The following is an 18,121-nucleotide window of genomic DNA, read 5'->3' on the forward strand; positions in this document are numbered from 1 at the left end:
TGGCTAGTAAATTATAATTTTTATTAGCTTGAACAATGTTCCCGTAAGAGAAAGTGGAGACTCTCCCATGAATGGCTCTTGTATAATTTATTTAACTTCATGGGCCTTGCCAAAGCCCGGAATATTTTTAGATCTTTCTGTTGTTGGGTTTGGCTTTTTTTTTTAAGTGAGTTTCTGGAGAGGTATTTTTAGACTCCTACATGTTATTTTAACAGACTTCTTTGCATTTGGACTTCCATATGTCACACAGCCTCTCCCACCAGGCTGGGCAGGTTTCTAAGAATTGCTGGAGTCAATTTCTTAGGATGCGCTATTTGCACCAAGGCTCTGCCTGCCACTAAATTAGCGTCACCCAGCATGGATAGTCCTATAGAAAAATTCCACTTCTTATAGGAATAATTAGACATGATGGTGTAGCAATTCCCAGTGGAAAAATGCACATTCCAAACCTGAGCTTTAATTTCCCAGTGTGTGTGTTAACCGCAGCTGCCTTGCATAACAATGTACATCGTACAGTTCTTGTGCAAAAGATCAGCCCTGGCAGTTCCTAGCTGTTAGCTGTGCATTGCCTTTGATGTCTCATGCTACTTGTCATTTATAAGTAAAGATGGTTAGAGTCTTTAGAACATGTCTTTGAACAGTAACTCTTTTAGCACCTATTTAATGCTGGTAACTGTGTTGCAAAAACACTCACTGGTGTCATGCAGTTAATGAGGTATTTACTAAAATGTATTTTCTTTTAAAAAAAGAAGAACACGAAAGGCAGTGGGGGGAAACCCCTTTACAGGGTTTGTCTCACCAGGAAATTACTGGATTTAATGATAACTAAATCTATACACTGATCTATTATTCCTTGCAAGTTTCAGGGCTTGGACGGTGGTGGAGTAAAAGATGGACGTACTCCACCAGAAATTCTCGGCTTGCAGCCCTTTATGGTCCCTGCTAGAGACGGCTGCCGTTCCTGATTACTATTAATCTTTATTAATTAGTCTGATGATTATATTTGTGTTTCTAGCTGCAGCAGTTCACAGATTATTTCTTATTGTCATTTCCATTCAAGCTAAACCATTGAAAGATGCAGCTACCTTGGAGGGGCAGCAGGGGAGAGAGAGACAATGTTTCTATTTGGAGGTTTTCCGAAAAGATAAAAATGTCTCTCTTACTAAATAAGAGTCTACAGCAATGTTGAAATTTCAGCAGCTTGAGGCAGCAGGACTGCTAAATAACCCTGCTCCTCTCTCTCCTCTCTCAACTTTCACAGCTTTGACTTCGGACCATCTGCATTAGAGACAAAAAAATCTACCACTGCACTAAAAATAACGCTACAAAACATTTTAATTGCACCTTTTGTGACAAGGTTACTATAACAGCACTTTACCATAAAATTTCTACAGCCGGATTATAAAACTATCAGCACTCCGTTTTAAGAAAAACACTTTGTGAAACATTAAAAGCTAACTTCAAAATCAAGGTCTTTGCAGCTGACTAAAAAAAAAAAAAAAGTACAGTCTGAGGGGGGAGAGGGAAGCTTTCCGTGGGGAGAGAATTCCACAGCAACGGGAGTGTTACAATAAATGCTCGATCAACTATCTGCGCCTTCTGGAATTTTGCCTGACTGGAAGAATGACTGGACATAAAACCAACGCTCATTCTGAGCAGCGCTTTTCTTATTAGAACCAATAGACCCCCAATGGCACTGTCTCATCTGGGGGCCTTCTGAGCCGTACATTTCAATTTTTATCCAAATCGCAACCTGAAAATTGAAGGAGTCAAAACAATTCTGTCAGGACAGGTTTTGCTCGTCGTCTTTCCTGAGCCATCCCGTGTGTGTATGTTTAAAGGCTGAGAGCAGGGGGTTAAGAGACATTAATAACCTTTTTCAGATTAAAAAAAAATTGGCAAAGCTCCATCCAGTCTAGTCGGTATATTCCTACTCAGTGGCCTCTGGTCCTTGTGAGGTCGTTCCCTGTATTATAATTAAATACTCAGTGTCAAGATACCATCAATAATTTATTCTACAGGAATCAGCAATTTGCTTACCTGCAAATTTCCTCATCTCCCCCGAATTCCCCAATGAGACTTAAACACAACACTGAGGACTTTAGAAAGCGGGTTTCTCTGAGCTACATGAGTGACTACGTGGGGCCTTGGACCAAACCTTCTCTGAAGCGGGACGGGGCACTGTCTGAACTAGGGGCACTACCACGGGAGTACAGAAGAAACACCATTTAAACACAAATCTGACTATTTGCCCTGTTTGTCCAGCTTTATATTTTAAAATAAACCTTGGTGTCATTTGGGAGCAACTGTTTCTGAAAGGCTGAACTGCAATTAGCATAGTGCCATTTTTTTTTTAAGAAAAGGAAGGGGAAGGGAGAAAATAGTAAGAGGAAATACACATTTCATCCAGGGAAAATTCTACAAATATATGATGTAATTATTTCAAATACAGCACATTTAAGAATAAGTATGTCTAGATCATTGTGTTTGTTAGTGGCACTTTTCTTCATCTCATCATGCTAAAAGCCCATTAGTAATTATGCAATTTTTGTGTGTCATTTTTTTCTTTTTAGGAAATTTACAGTTGTCTTTTGACTGCGCTCCCAGATGACAATTCTCCATTCTAGTCCATCTCATGCCGTCCTTTTTAATCCACGCACTAATTGTAATCCCATTAAAGCAGATATAATTTTATTAGTATTCACAGTTCATCAAGCTAGCAATAATAACTCTTACTGCTGAGTTTCAAAAAACTGCAAAACATTTACTCTGATGTTTAAAGCAAACTGTAAACAAATCGAGCCAGCTATGTGCTTGTGCAGGACGAGCATTACATCCATACATCCATAAATATATCTCACACATATACACACTGCACACAGCTTCCCACAGCCCTTCCTTCTTGTCACTAAAGAACAGCTAACAGCTTTCAAATCCAGCAGTCTGGGCACAAAAACTTTTGAGGACAAAAATATATTCACTTGTGGGTTAATAGGGAGGCAGCTGAGGGAAGCCCATCAGAATTCCACCATTCCCACTTGTAAATACGTTTGCAGAGTAAATCCGGAGGAAATCAGATTTCTAACTCCAATCCTTCATTTCGCACACAGCAGAAGCTCACTTTAAAATCCAGGCCCACCGTGGATCAACCCTCTGGAAACCCGAGGAGCCCACAGAACTCAGAAGCAAAGGCAAACTGTGAGGGCCAGATCCTGAAACCTCCCTTCCTCCTTTCTCAGGCTGAGAACACACTAGAGCGGGGACTGACCCCCGCCCTTTGCTATAGGCCAGCGCTGAAGACCGGGAACCGCACCTCACCTCCACAGAACCCCTCAGCGGCTCCTGCATATAACTGACCGGGTGATAGTTTTGCTTGTGTTTTGTTTAATCCTAAGCATGTAGCTAGTCGGTACCTGGTAGATTTCCCCGCACCCCTCTCTGGCTGCAGCGGCTCTGAAGCATTAGTTGATTAAAAGGGCGCTACAGATGATCTCCCAAGACCCTATTGCATCTAACTGGGTCTATTTTCCTTGCCGCACTTTGTGTGCCCTGAGCAGGATCCCGGAGGCACTTGTTAAAGCTACTGCGCGCCCTGCAAACCCATTCGCACCCTGACACTTCAGGGCTTTATATAGAAACGGGATTTTCTAGTTCTACCCACCAGCCCGCTGAACACGGCCCGGCACACGCCGGCCACTGCCCCTCACAGCCCCCCGGAGCAGGCTTTTCCTTCGGCGCCTCCCGGGCTTTCTCCGGGCAGCGAAGGCTTGTGGCCGGGGGGTTTTCCCCTGTCGCTGCGGTGAGAAGGGGGAGAACCGCGTCTCGCCCCCGGCTGCAAAGCTCAGCTCCCGCCCCAGCCGCGGAGCCGGGCCCCACTGACCTGTGTGCGCCGCCATGGAGATGGGCGCGGGGAAGAACTTGCCCGGCGGGAAGTGGCCCGGGTGCTGCCCGGGGCTGTGGCCGGACGCGGCCAGGCGGCCGGCGCTGCTGCGGTGACCCACGCTGCCGCGCTCGGCGAGGAGGTGAGGCGGGGGCGCGAACTCGCGGCCGTCCATGCCGGGGCCCGCTGCACGCAGCCCGGAGGCGGCTCCTCAGCGGGGCAGCGCTCCTCCTTCGGGGCTCCGGCGGGCTCGGGCCCCGCGTCTGCTCCTGGCGTCCCGGCTCATCCTCTGCAGAGGGGAGAGAGAGCGTGAGCCCGGCTGCAGCCCGCCCGGGGGCCGGGAGAAATCCCCGCCCGCCCGCGCTGGGTACCGAGCCGCTGCCTTGATGGGGGCACGGGAGGGTTTTAAAAATACAGAACCCGCGCAGGCCCCCCGCGCGCAGCCCCCCAGCGGCAGAGCTGCGTTTCATCCGAAACGTGAATTGCGTCTGCGAGCGAGAGACAAAACCTGCCCCCGGACCTGCCAACCCCCCCCCCCGCCCCGCCAGGCCTCTGACCGGGCTGGGCTGTAACAAAATTCTGCCTCGGAGCTCCTGCCTCCGTGGCCAAGCCAGCGCCAGCTCTGCGCGGGGCCGCTCGGCGGGCGCAGGGAGCCGGGGCCACTTCGGGCAGTGCCCGGGGCGGGTCAGTTCCCTGCCGCAGGAGCCGGGCCTGCTTCCCCCACCCGCCGACCCGGCTGCCAGCGGAGAGAGAAGTCGCGCTATGGTCTCCAATGGCGCCCCGGGAAAGCCAGGGCGGAATCGGTGACACTGGCCCGAAATCAGCCTCAGCCTCCGGCCACCGCGGTGGGCAAGGCCGGGGCTTGACATCCTTCGACACGGGTCCCAGCCCAGCCCAGGTCTGGAAGGTGCGTCCCGGGCATCCGCTCCGTTTGCCCAGAGGGCCGCTTGGCCGGGCCCAGCCTGTAGCATCAGGCCGAAAGGGGGTGGGGGGGGGGCTCTCGCTTCATAAATGTGGGCAAAGCAAAGGGCTCGGTAGCATCTGAGCATCCCCCCAGCTCCGGCACCGTGCGTGCGGGGATGAACAAATACACACAAAGCACCGGCACGGCCGGGGCACGGCGAGGAAACCGCCTCTCTTCTGCTGCGGCCCCGCAATTCCTGCCCGTCCGAGTTCCGGCTCCCGCACCCTCGCGTTTGCATGTCCTGCAATCGGTCTCGTTTTAACGTTTCCTCTCCCCACCAGCCCACGGAGAGAGGAGCCTCCTAGAGTCGCCACCCTTAATTGTTAACATTACAGGGGGGGGAGAAAGTCTATTTTTTTAACCCGGATCATAACAACCAAGCAATTAAGATGTTTTTCATTTAGCGAACACCATTTGCAATTGCTGTATTTAATGCTTCCAGTCCGACAGTGTCGTATTTGCAGACTATTTTGTGTTTGATTTAATCTATAACCGAAAACACAATGTATTAAGTGAACACATATTTGCACAGCTGATAAGTATTTTATATATATATTTAGATGGGGAGCTTTTGCATTGTAAATAAATTGGAAGTAACACAATGAGCTCTCTTTGGCTTACAACTTAATACAAAGGGGGGTGGGTTTTTTCTCCCCCTATTGAGATCATAATCTATCTTTTGGAGCCTAACGAATATTTCCTACTTTGCAATTACAGGGAATTATTGGAAGGATCCTTCGCTTTGCAAGAACCTTACGGAAGGGGTTTTTTTCTCAGCAGTCAGCCGAAATCACCTAAAAAGCAGCGGAAATGGGTCTGGAAGAGAATATAGGAAAACACCCACTTCAAAGCAATATCTAGATATGAAATTCACAGGGGGAAAAATTGCAGCCTGCAAGACAAAGCTCAGTTCGCAGTTCCAGCAGCCTGGCGGGGTGAATGGCTTCACATAGCAACGCGGAGGGGAAAGATTCCCACTCTCTGATTCATCTCGGGGTCAGATTTTTTACAAATGAATCCAAGGCTGAGAATCCGGCCGGGGCCTGGCTGAGCAGGAAAGTCCCGGGATCAGTTACAGGCGCGGGGGCTGGACACCCCGCCCCGCGGTCCGCTCACGGCTTTGTTTGCACAATGGAATTATGATTTTTATTATTGTTTGTAGGGATCGTGTCCTGTTTGCAGGCCAGGGTGGAGCGGGCGGCGGCCGAGGGTTACACGCCTCTATTCCCAGCCGCTGTTCCTCTGCCGGAGACCGGCGGGGTCTCGGTAAATTCCCCCCCCACCCCCACAAACAGGCCCCGATCTCCAAACCCCAGCCCCCAAATCTCTCCTTCCGCCTGTCTCCCTGCAGCCGCGGGCCGGCGGGCCCCGCTCCGAGCGCGCCGCGGCTGGAACAATGCGAGGAAGGAACACGGAGCGGGAAGCGCTGAAAAATAAACCGCGGGGAGAAGGTGGGAGCAAAGACTCCGCCGCAAGCGGCCCCGAGGTCCGCCCTGGCCCAGCCCCGCTCGCCTCGGCCGTGCAGCGCCCGGGCTGCCGCCCTCCCGCACCCGGCCGGGATCGGCTCCCCGGCCTCCTCCCCTCCGCTCGCCATCCGGAGAAGCGGGGATCGGCCTCGCGGGCCGAGCGGCTGCCCTAGCCCAGCCGCGATCGCTCTCCGCCGGGAGCTGCGGGGATCGGCCTCGCGGCAAGCCCAGCGAGGGCCGCGGTTGGGGCCGGCTGGCCGCGCAGCGGGTGTTTTCCTCCCCACCCCAAGGCTTTCCCCTGCTTTCTAGCGGAGCTTTGCACCCCTGTTTGCACCGAGAGGGAAGCCCAGCTCCTCGGAAAAGAGGCGCAGCCTCGACCGTGCATCCTTCGATTGTGCATTTGTCCAACAAAAACCTCCCCCGGGCCCCAGCCGCTCGCGTTTCCAAACGAAAATTAAACAAACAAACAAAAAGCAGCTTCCCGGTTAGAGGAGACACCCAGCAGGACCCGGGGAAGAGAGGAGACAACAACCGCCACGGCCATCAACCGCAGGCAGATTTGCAACGAGCCGGCGGCCTCCCTGCGACCAACAACAAAACCTACCGAGCCCGAAGGTTTAAAAAAAGCTGGATTTTCTCCCCCGTTCTCCAACTCAATCTTCATTTAAAATCTGCTAATTAACATGCAAAGTCCGTGTGACCATAACAAAAATCAACAGCCTCAAAGTGCACCTTCCCCCAAACCTAATTTTGTTTTGGTTGGGTTTTTCCTTTGGATTTTTTTTCCCAATTCAGATTTGTCCTCTATTCAAATTTAACAAATGTGCTGGGGGAGAAAGAAAGGACTCCTCGGCGTTCGATGCAAAGCTAAACCTCTCCTCCAACCACCTATTATTTAATTTTTAAAACAGAAAGGGTGCAAATTTGCATCCATTGCCTTTTTTAAAGTGCTACAATGGCTCTGTTTGTTTTTCCTTGCAAAGCACCATTCATGGCTGCATTTTAAAAACCTTAGAATTGCATTAGGAAATTTGCAAACAATTGTGTTTTTGTTGGTGCTACCCGGCGCTAGGTACAAATTTCCAGGGGTATAGAGAGCAATTTACTGTAACCATTAAAAAATGCCCTATAGCATTTCTTTTCATTGGAGGTGCTAAGTGTAGCGTATTCCAACATGTCTTTTTTAGTATTATTATTATTTTCAATTGATATGTGTTATAAACAGTTCCAAGCAAAACACTGCTATTAAATTTTTTACAGATGTAACATTACACAGAACTACAGAATGTTCTCAAAAGAAAAAGAATAGCAACATGGTATTTTCAACCACCAAAAGTTCTCACTATGCAAAAAAAAAAATTTACAATCCTGGATTTTATTTTAATTCTAAAAAAAATAATAAAGCATTTTTTAAAAAAGCAAACAAAAATATAATTGCAGTTACTTACTGGAGGTATGTTCCTTGCACACAGTGACTGCAATACAATTAAATCAGTAAATGGGACTTTGCATTGTATTGCTATTGGTATTTGCACTGTGCTGACTGTTGCACTGTAACTGCACCGGCTGCTCTTGCAGAAGGGAAAGGACCCTACAGTGGGTTCCTTCCAGCCTCAGCAGCTCCCCAGCCCGCAGCTCAATCCTACAAGCAACTCTCCCTGCATACTAATAAGCTCGTGCCACTCACCCAGGGTAAGCACGCTCGCTGATTGGATGCCTGGCCCTCCACGGTAATAAGCTCGTGCCACTCTCCCTGCGTAAACAGGCCTCCCAATAGGCTGGCGCGGGGCCAGCGAGCTGCCAATCAGAGAGCAGCAGGGCTACTACTCAGCCCAATGGCGCCTAATTCAAGCCTTGCAGCTGCGCAGCTGCCCTTGCGCAGCTCCCGTCCCTGCTTGCTTGGTGAATGGGGATGCACGGCCAGGGGGGGCTGCTGCAGCCCGCACACGCTCCGAGCAGCTGGGCAGGGGGTTTATTTTCTCCTTCGCTTTGCTGGGCTGGACCGCGCCAGAGGGCGCTGGGCGCTCTGGTGCAAAGGGCGGCACGGCGCTCTGGCGCAGTCTGATACGGGGGGTTGTGGACTGGGCTGGGGACGTGGGCGTTGCACCAAACCGAGCATCCCTTTGAGCCCAGAAGTGCTGCAGTCTTCTGAGGGGCCGCTTGCAGGCTGTGGCTCCGGGCCTGGATTGGAGGCGGACTGGACAATACGGGAACGGCTGCAGAACGGGGACAGCGACCTGCCAACTCTCTTCCGCGGCACTTGCATCCTGCCCGATCTCTGAACAGGCCCCGGCTGGGCTTTTTTTTCCTGGAGAAGCCGCGGGAGACTTTTATTCGCTCCCAGGCAGTCTCTTTCGCCCCCTTCCCCCACACGAAACCCTGCCAGCCCTGGGCCGGAGGGAGGATTACACTCGCGTCAGACAGACCCCGACCGCCCCCCCCCCGCCCCGCGATCCTTGTGAGGATGTTGCGCCCTTGGCCTGTTGCTGGGAAGGCCCCGCGTTGTTTGTAACGCGCCAGACGCCCCGCGCCCGCCCGACACGGGACGACCCGGAGCGAAGGCAGACACCAGTCACCGCGTTCCCGGGATAAACACTGCGGTGGCGACCACTCTGGGGACGTGCTGTCCACCCAGCGCCCTGCCACAGCCCCACCTGCAGCTCCCAGCCTCCGCCCTGCCCCTTGGGAGAGGTTCGAGGCGCTAACAAGACACGAAAATGCAGATTCTCCCTTGCTCGATTGTCCTTTGGCAACGCAGGGGTTAAACCCATAGCGTTCTGTCTCCCCCCCCTTGTGTTCACTCCCCCCTCCCTCCACGGGATGGCTACGATTGGTTGGCAGCCTGCCAGCCCGCTGTCAATCACCCAGTGTAAACAAGGCGCTGATTGGCTGTTAGCCAGTCCGCACTGGGCTGCCTGAAAAAAGCAATTACTGGCCCCGCGGTTTCAAGGCGGCCCGGGGCTGCTGGATGAAAGGAGATAAGATGGGGACTGTTTCCAGGCGGCCCCTAGGCAGACCCCACTGGCCCCGGAGCCAAGAAGAGCAAAGAGTGAGAGGATCAAAGGGACAGAGACAGGGCAATGGACCGAGCCACTCAGTGATTCCCCAAACAAGGCAGGTTTGGCGCACGGGGGCAGCCCCCTCCCCCCCCTTGCAGGGGGCGCGCGGGAGGCGGGGGAGGGGGGAATCCGCCGGTGCATCCGGAAAGTTTGCAGCGTGCAGGGCCGGGCTGGGTGTGGGGAGCAGCCGCAAGCCCCGGGCAGCGGAGCGCGGGGTGCGCGGGGAGGGCTGCTCCGCGGTGTAACTAGGTGAGAGGGGCGAGGGGGGAGGTCCGAGGGGACAGGTCCCGCCACGGCCGGGCTGGGGAAAGGAGGGTCGGAGCTATCGATTCCAGCCGTGGGAGCCTGGGCAGCTGGGAGGGGGCGATCCGTGCAGGGACCCCCCCATTGCCAAAGCCGGCACCCAGCGCTCCCAGACATTTCAGCCCAAGTATCAGCCGCGGGGGCTAATGAGATCAGGCGCGTCAGTTTGTTTCCCTGCCAGAGCGCTGGGTTGGGATATTCCCAGCCGCAGGATCCGGGGGGGCGCCGGGATACCCGGACAGAAACCAGCCAATGTCACCGCTAGCAGGCTGGGGAGGGGTGGCGAATGGCCGGGGCGATTCCCTGGAAGGGCGATTAAAATTATTATTTTTAAAAAACGCCAGGCTGTAATTGATTGAAAACGCCGAATAAATCAGAATAACTCGTACGGGAGATTCGATTACCAGGGAGCTATTCATTACGCGAAGGAGCAAATTGAATTAGGAACAAGACCGAGGCGCAGACCGGCTGCGCGGGAGAGCAGACCGGAGAGGCCAGAAACCCCACCAGAAATCCCGATGCCTCCCGAGCGCAGAGCCGGGGCGCCTCGCACAGCCCGGCCGGATCCAGGCAGACTTCCCCGGTCGACAAAATGCGGCTGAGCACAGGGGTCGGCGCGGCGCTGCGAAGCGGTTCCCTGGTGAAAGGGGGCCCGAGCCCGGGCAGAGACACCGGCACACGCGGAGATCCGAAGCGGCTGCCTCCCCCAAGGACTGCAGGGCTGCGCGGGGATACAAGCGAGATTTGCGGGCCGGGGGCCGGCCTGCTGCTGCGGCTAACACCGCTGTAAGAAACCGGAATGAAAAGCCCAGCCGGAAAGGAGAAAACCCGAGTCCGAACAGGGCAGAGCCGGGAGAGCGCGGGGCTGGCGGGTGGCTGAGCTCGGAAGCGAGCTCAGGCTCTCGGGCCTCTTCGCAAAGCAGCAGCCGCTACCCAGGGGCAGGGTTTTAAAGGGAGAAAACAGGCAGCTGCTAAGCAGGCCAGTGCCCCGCTCTGTGCTGTGTGGGACCCAGCAGCTACGCTGCGCGCCGCGTTCCAGGGGTGAATTCTCCAACCGCTGCGAAATAACAGCTCCGGACTAGGAGTGTCAAGGGGACAGGCCGCTCTCCGGTGCTCTTCCCACGGGCTGGCTCCCAGCACTTCCCACCGGGTCGCTTACATGTCAGCTCCGCCAGAGTTCTGTGTATTCCACCCTTCCCTGCGCCGCCCGCAGCCGGCTCCGGCGGGGCTGAGCTTGTCTTTGCTTTCGCTGGAGATCACTGCCTGAAATCCACACGCACGTCCCGCTGCACGAGAAATGGCCTTTGGTTACTTCCAAGTTGTCTTTTTTTTTTTTAAGGAGCTCCTAGTTTTGAAAGCGAGACCTCAAATCAGCCTTCCTAGTTCCTATGGAAAAACACTGTTTCCAACGCATTGACTGGCTCCGGCTGTGTGTGTCTTGATCTGGCGCTCAGGATATTATATCACCGGTTAAATTAGCAGCACAAGCCTGTAACTTCCAGGCGGTTCCTAGCAGAGTGAGTTAGAGGCAATGTACTGAGAGAGCCGTTTAAACCAACACAAACAACCCGGTTGAACATTATCAAATACACATTCTGGCTGGCTGCTGTCGCTTCTACACTGCTGTGCTATGGGGCGGAGGGGGGAGACGTTAGCAGGGCTGAGACGCTCTCGGGGCTGCCTGCGGGAGTGAGGGATTTGAAGACCTGAAGTCCTTTTCCTTTCTGGACTCATTGTTTTTGGGGCGCGGGGGGGGGATTGCTCCATTCTTTCAGGTGGTGCCATGTCCTGAATGCGCCAGGTCTCTGAGCAGCGGCGGTTGCCCTGCCGTGGGGAATGGATGGAAGGGTAATTAATGCAGAGTGACTGATTGCTCTTGAGGCAGGCCAGTCCTGCAAAGAGGATTGTCCCTGATCACTGAAGCGTTTCTGATTGACACTTCCCGTCTATCTTCTACCCAAAGGCAACTAGCAGAGCGGTGCATTTGTCACCGGCTTAGGCCGAGGGTTGCAAAATCTCCAACCCCTCAGCTCTGAAAAGGCTGGGCTATTTATTGGACCAATAAGGGAGGGGATTTTTTTTTAAAAGGGTCAGTTGTGTTTGACCAGGGGCACAATCCCAACGAACAATGCACAAACCCGACTGGAAATGCAGCTGCGCTTGGCCCGCGGAAATGTACCAGGCGGGAACTTCCAGGGCCCTTCTTCCGTTTCTAGTCCTGAACCCCAACATCGCTGGGTTGATTTTGCTTTAAACCCGGCTGGATTTTGCCCCCGCCAATAAAACAGGCCCTTTGTTTTAATCGTCGATTCAGCAATAGATTTTTCTATCGTTTTTTAAATCCCTTCCCCGCACATTGGGTTGTGACACCCAATAGCCGCAGCCAGGACAGGGGGCAAAGCCGGGCTCTGCCGGCGAAGCGGGGAATAGATCCGTGTTTTCGGCACGAGGGGAAGGAGGCTGCTGGGGGTGGGCGGGGAGTCGCTGCGCCGGGGCAGGCTTCCCGGATGGCCGAGTCTGCAACTGCCCAGACCTAGCAAATGTTTTCATTGACCAGGAACCAAGCGCTGGGATCTTACGCTTCCTCCAGACAAGAGCGAGCGCAGATAATGCACCAGAGCTAAATATTGACCCTGCTCGGGGAGCGGCCTTCCACTGAGCTTTGCAACCCCCGCCCCCCCCCCCGCCCCAGTGTTTTGCAAATGGATCCTGGCGCCCCGGAGCCCCTCTGCTGGTCACCGCGCTGGGTAAAGTCCGGCGGGGAAAGGGCTGCAATCACCGGGCTTTGTGGACACTGCCCGCCCCGCGATTGGAAATCTGTGGCACGGCCCCAGCCTCCGAGCGCTGCCCCAGGCTTGGCAGGACATTGAAAGTCAGACTCGTCCCTTCGCTTTGCAGCGACCCGGTCTGCACAGAGCCTGGTCCGCAGCCCCGTTCTCCTGCGTGGGGGTGGGGGGTCGGGGTTGGAGCTGGGTGTGCTGGAAAATGGACCCTTCCTCCCCTGCGAACCCCCAGAGCGGGACCGTAGCAGGGGTGCGAGGAGCCCTCGCCATGACCCCTGGGTCGCCGCGCAGCGCGCACCTAAGCCAACCGGAGCGGCGGGCGAGTGGCTTTTCGCAAAGCAGCTTCCTTTCCTGTCCAAATGAATCTGCGATCACTGGCAATTCTCAGCCCTCCGCCAACCTCCCCGCTCTGGGGAAACGGGTTAAAATATTGCAATTGAATATCGCTCCATCTGGCAACGGAACGGGAAAGGGCCCCGGTACGTTAAATAATATTGTAGATTAACCCAGCACACTAAATAATTGCCTAATAGGGCTGCAAGATGCAAATCTCTGCATTTGGGTAATTGCATGTTGGGCGCCTCTGAGTAATGCAATTGTTTGGGGCCGGCTCATTGTTCCAAGTGCCATTAGTCAAAGAGCAAATTAGAAACAATTTCTTGACTACAAAAAATGACTCTTAATTCTTCAAACCCAAACGCTCCTGGCACCCGGGGGGGAGGGGGGGGCGGGCAGCGGCCTTTGCAGCAGTCCCTCCCCCAGGGCCCAGATCCAGCGCTTTGGAAAAACCGAAATTCCCCGCCCCTCCCCCCTGGAAAAAACCCCTCGTGCTCCGATCAAAACGCAAACAATCAAATAACTCAGCTCCTCCATCACGGCCGGGTTTATTTGCTCGAACCCAGAGATCTCGGTAAACACAGGAGCCGGCTCGCGAGCTTTACATATTTTTTTCTGGGGGGGGGGGAGTCAGCACGTGCTGTGACTTGCTGCCAATCTCCCTGAAAATAAGCTCTGTTTTGCATTACTTGTTACAAAAACAGGCTACCGGGGCGGGGGGAGCGCAAACCCACAGAGGGAACGAGTCAGGGCGTATTGCTGGGGGTCGCTGCCTCCCGCACAGAGCACAAGCACCGACCCACCCCTGTCCTGCCCCTCCATCTCCAGCCCCACAACACGCACTGCCCACGTTAGCCAGCTCGCTGCCCAGGGGCAGGGGGATTTAAAACAAAACAACACGTGGTCGGAGCCCGCTGGGGAAAGACCCATCCCTCTCCAGACTTCACAGGGGCTGGCCTAAGGATCTGGGAGAACGTGTCCCCAAAAGCCCAAAAGCCAGGCCAAACTCCGCACAAGGTAGAAGCCACAGGGCAAGCTGCCCTCTGACTGTGGCAGAGGGTCTCTGGACCCTAGAAGCACCAGATACCCCACGGGGCCGGGAGGGGTTGCCCAGGGAGCTACTAACCCCCCAGTGCCCCCCTCCCTGCCCCATATCCTTGGGAGCTGGGAGGGCAGGCGATGGCCCACGCTCCAGTCTCCCCAGAACAGACAGGAGGAGACACAAGCCCCTGCACGCTGCACCCCAGGAGAAGACCTCCAAGCAAAACAGGGCTGTACCTTGTTTCCACCTGTCCCTCAGGCCAGTGTCTCTGCCCCTCCTTTCGGGGGCTGGCACCTGCCTTCGCCTGCTCCCTACCCAAAGCGCCTCAGCCAGGGCCAGGTGAATCAACCAACTGGGTGGCCTGAGTCATCTGCCTAGTCACCCCCCTCCCCCTCCCCCCGAGGGCTGGGTGTCCCCTCCCCGGACAGGCCAACAGAAGGAAGATTGGGCTAGCCCCAAAGTGCTGCATGGGGTTATTCCCCAGTCCACGCCCATGTCCTGGGGACCCTGGGACAAGGAGCAGGAGCTTCCCCCACCCCTTTGCTAAAGGCCAACAGACACAAGCCTGAAGACCTTGTGCAGGGGCGTTATTTATGGTGTCTGGTTGCCATTGAGACTGAGAGCCGGGGAGGGGACCTGGTGCTTGGAGCGGTTGATAAAAACGCAAAATAGCCAGGGTAGAAACAGGTCCTTTTGGGGGTGGAACCCCGCCCCGGCTGCATTGATCAAGTGGGCTCGGCCTGGAGAGAACAGCAGCGAGGAGAAGGCAGAGAGCATCCCGACACCCCTCCCAGCCAAACCAGTTCGGGCTATTTATTGGCCAATCGCCTATAAACATCAATAACCAAGGCAATAATACATCCCTCTGGCCTCCCCAGAGCTAACCGGGAGCCCTGGCCTCCCTCTTTGAACAGGAGACTGACAAATTTGTTAATGGAATATATCTACCTAGCTCAAGTGTCTGGAGACAGACAAACAGACAGACAGACACTGCACTGAAGCCAGCAACACATTTTTAATCTCCAAAGAAACCTGGCCGCTGCCTCACAAGCTTTTTGCATTGTAGGAAGGGATTGAAACACAACTGAGCGGCATATTTGCTTAAATGCAATGAGCCTTTATAACCCAAACAGGATTTCAGTGCGTACACACACGAATATATACAGTCATGTGCAGTGTTATATATCCAGATACACACGCACATCATAAATGGTGCCCTTGTTTACTATAGCTGGGGGGGGGGAAGCTTGGAGCGGAGAGAATCCTCCCCACCCCCCATTGAGATGAAGGCCTGGAGTCCAATCAGCCCAGAGCAGAGGTTTTTAGGTTAGGAGCTCAGAGCTTTCCCACTTCCAAACGCTTAGTTAATGCCCTGTTAAATGCAGCGTCCTAATGTGTAGCTAAATCTATCCCGGTGCGTTCACACCCCCAACGCACCACTCCATGTGTTTGTTGTGTGAGGGTCTCAATGAAGCGACCATCTGGGGTAAATTCAAGCAAGTTTAATACCCGGCGCCGAGGCCAAGGCTTCCCCCCACTCCGGCGTTTGGGAATTATTATGAAAAGGCAGGAGACGCAGGCGCTGGAGGGGCAGGGGGCATTAAGGGAAGGAAGGGGGTGAAGTGAAAGAGGGTGGCAAACGCAGCAGAGCCAGCGGAATCTGCCACGGGGAGAAAGCCCCCAGCACACGGGGGCTGGATTTTAGATGCAAAGTGACAATAAATAATCCCAGTGACAGGCTCTCAGATCCACCTTGTCCCTACGGAACCCGGAAACCCCTTTGCAGGGCAGCCCAGGGACCCCCAGTCCTGGCTACCTGCACACCCAGCCCCCCTCCCGCAGCACAGAGAAGGGAACCCACGTTGGGGGAGGGAGGGGGACACCGCGTTCTGCGCAAATATGTTGTGACATGTCAAAAGGGGGCATGTGTTGATAAACACGCAATTAGTGCCAGAACCCTGCAGCTGGCAGCCAGGCCCACGAACGGCATTTGCAAAAGCAACCTTAAGTGATCATTAGGGCCTGTGTTTGACGTGTGTGTGTGTGTGTGTGCACTGGGTCTGTGGGATGGAATAACTCCGGGCCTTGGGAAAGGGAGTCCGGCTCTGGGGGTTGGCTGAGGAGGGCCTGGGATGCAGGGCCCAAGCACTGGGGCTTTTCCTTTGGCTTCCAATGGGAGACCGTCTGGCTGACTGAGGTTTGACTTTTTTTACTGTTGTGTAAAGGGCAGGTGTGTGTGTGTGTGCGAGAGCGCGAGAGCTCTGGGCAGTGTGTGTGCATGTGTGCGAGAGAGCGAGCGAGCTCTGGGCAGTGTGTGTGTGTGTGCGAGAGCGAGCGAGCTCTGGGCAGTGTGTGTGTGTGAGAGCGAGCGAGCTCTGGGCAGTGTGTGTGCGTGTGTGCGAGAGAGCGAGCGAGCTCTGGGCAGTGTGTGTGTGTGTGCGAGAGCGAGCGAGCTCTGGGCAGTGTGTGTGCGAGAGCGAGCGAGCTCTGGGCAGTGTGTGTGTTCCTGGCGGCACAAAGCAAATCCAGTGTGGACTCCCGGATCCTGCACTTGGGGGTTCACATTCTTCGGCCCAACAGGCCCTGTTCTTCCCCCCGGGAGGGGATTCACAGCTGCCCCCACCGCCCCAAGTCCAGCACAAAGTCATCAAGAAAAAGGACCTAGAGCCCCCACCCTCCACCCCCATTTTTGCCCAGTGTTTCTCGCTAAGGTGGTTGCAGGAAGTTAACGCTGCCTCCTGCTCCATCTCCCACGGCAAGTGGGAGCAAAGAGAGAGGCCAGGATCCTGAATCCCCATTGAAAAGCCAGAGAGGGCCCGAGGGGGGGGGGTGCTAGCGAGCAGCCTCTCCCCTCAATGCAAACCAGACCTAGGCAGCCCAGGGCTGGGGAGCCTTGGCGGACTTACAGCCCAGAGAGGGGCCGGAGCTCCCTGCTCCTCTTTACATGCTTTTGTTTTGGACTTTTAGCTGCCCCCCAGGCTGGGGGGGGGGGGAAATACAGGCAGGGCCTGGGGGGAGCCAGGACTAGGAAGCCCCCTCCTGACCTATCTGCTCACACACCACTGGAAAGTGTGTGTGTGTGGGGGGGTGTAACTGTGTGTGTGTAACAGCGACTCTGTGTGTGTGTGTGTGTGTGTAACAGGGACTCTGTGTCTGTGTAACAGCGACTGTGTGTGTGTGACTGTGTGTGTGTAACAGCGACTCTGTGTGTGTCTGTGTAACAGCGACTGTGTGTGTCTGTGTGTGTGACTGTGTGTGTGTGTAACAGTGGCTCTGATTTGCACGGCCTGTTGGAAAGGCTACGAGCTGGCGGGACAGACACACACGCCTGCACCCAGCGGCCGCGCGGGGGACCAGGCTGCGCATCAATTATGAATGGCTTTTTAAAACCACAACCAAGAGGAAGAAATGCTTTTAGGGAAGCGGAGCGCGGCTGCTCTCTCGCTTGAGCCTCCTTCTCCCCGCAGCCCTGCCCGCCCGGGCCCCGCTGCTGGCACGGACAGGCTCGCCCAGGGGGGCTTTGCCTTGGCTTGTTTCTGTCACAGCCCCGAAAACGGGGGCCGGGAGAATCAGCCCCACAACCCCCCCCCCCAGCGAGCTCTGCCCTTGCCCCCAGCGCACGGGCAAGGCCCATCCCCACGCGGGTTCACCCGGGAGCTCCTAGCGGAGCCTGGCGCTGGGCTTTCCGCGCCCCGCTGGAGCCTCCTCCGAGCCCCGCGTTTTGTTGGGAAACTTGCAAGGAACCGCGCGGGCCCCGCGGGGCCAGGCCGGAGCCGTGTCGGCTGCAGGCGCCACTTCCTCTCCGGCCGCGGAGCCGCTTCCCCGGCGAGGCAGAACCAGGGACCCCCGGCTCGCTGCCCTCGCCCCGCCGGCCATCTTCCCTGCCCGTCCCCGCTCCGCCCCGGCCTCCTTCGTCCTCCTCCTCCCCGCTCCATTTCCGGGCCTTCCCACCCGCAGCGCAAAGGGGCTGCGAGCCAGGGCTCGGGTTCCCCCGGCACAGAAACCCCGCGTTGGGTTCCTTAGTCCAGAGGCACCCGCCGGGCCTGGCCCGGCCTGAACCAGCCCCCAGCCCTCGGTGCTTTTCTAAACGCCCTCAAATGTCATGTCTCGTTTCTCGGATTTAAAACCACCAAAAAAACCCCAAACCAAAACAACAACAAAGGCCCAGCAGAACCGAGCCTGCCGCGTGTTTCTTAACGAGCCGGGGCCGAGTCTCCTTCCCTCGCTCTGCAACCGAATTGCACCGAACAAAAGGGGAGAACGGGGGAGAAACAAACGCTAAAAATAC

At 55.2% G+C, this 18,121-nt stretch overlaps 1 protein-coding gene across 9 annotated transcripts in view; it reads right to left on the bottom strand.

The window, feature by feature from the left end:
- Window positions 1-18,121, bottom strand: part of BAHCC1 (BAH domain and coiled-coil containing 1) — an 89,835-nt gene that overhangs the window by 68,946 nt on the left and 2,768 nt on the right. For 7 of the 9 annotated variants that reach the window (XM_044984024.1, XM_044984023.1, XM_044984021.1 and 4 more), the window contains exon 3: window positions 3,881-4,169. The exons of 1 other annotated variant lie outside the window; for it this stretch is intronic. In XM_044984024.1, coding sequence (XP_044839959.1) covers window positions 3,881-4,055 — 175 coding nt within the window. In that variant the 5' untranslated portion in view covers window positions 4,056-4,169. Of the gene's footprint in view, window positions 1-3,880; window positions 4,170-7,758; window positions 7,948-18,121 lie in introns of those variants that run through there. One more of the 9 variants, XM_044984019.1, reaches the window with a different exon arrangement.

This window comes from Mauremys mutica, chromosome 12, assembly GCF_020497125.1.
Source record: "Mauremys mutica isolate MM-2020 ecotype Southern chromosome 12, ASM2049712v1, whole genome shotgun sequence".
Lineage (NCBI taxonomy): Eukaryota > Metazoa > Chordata > Testudines > Geoemydidae > Mauremys > Mauremys mutica.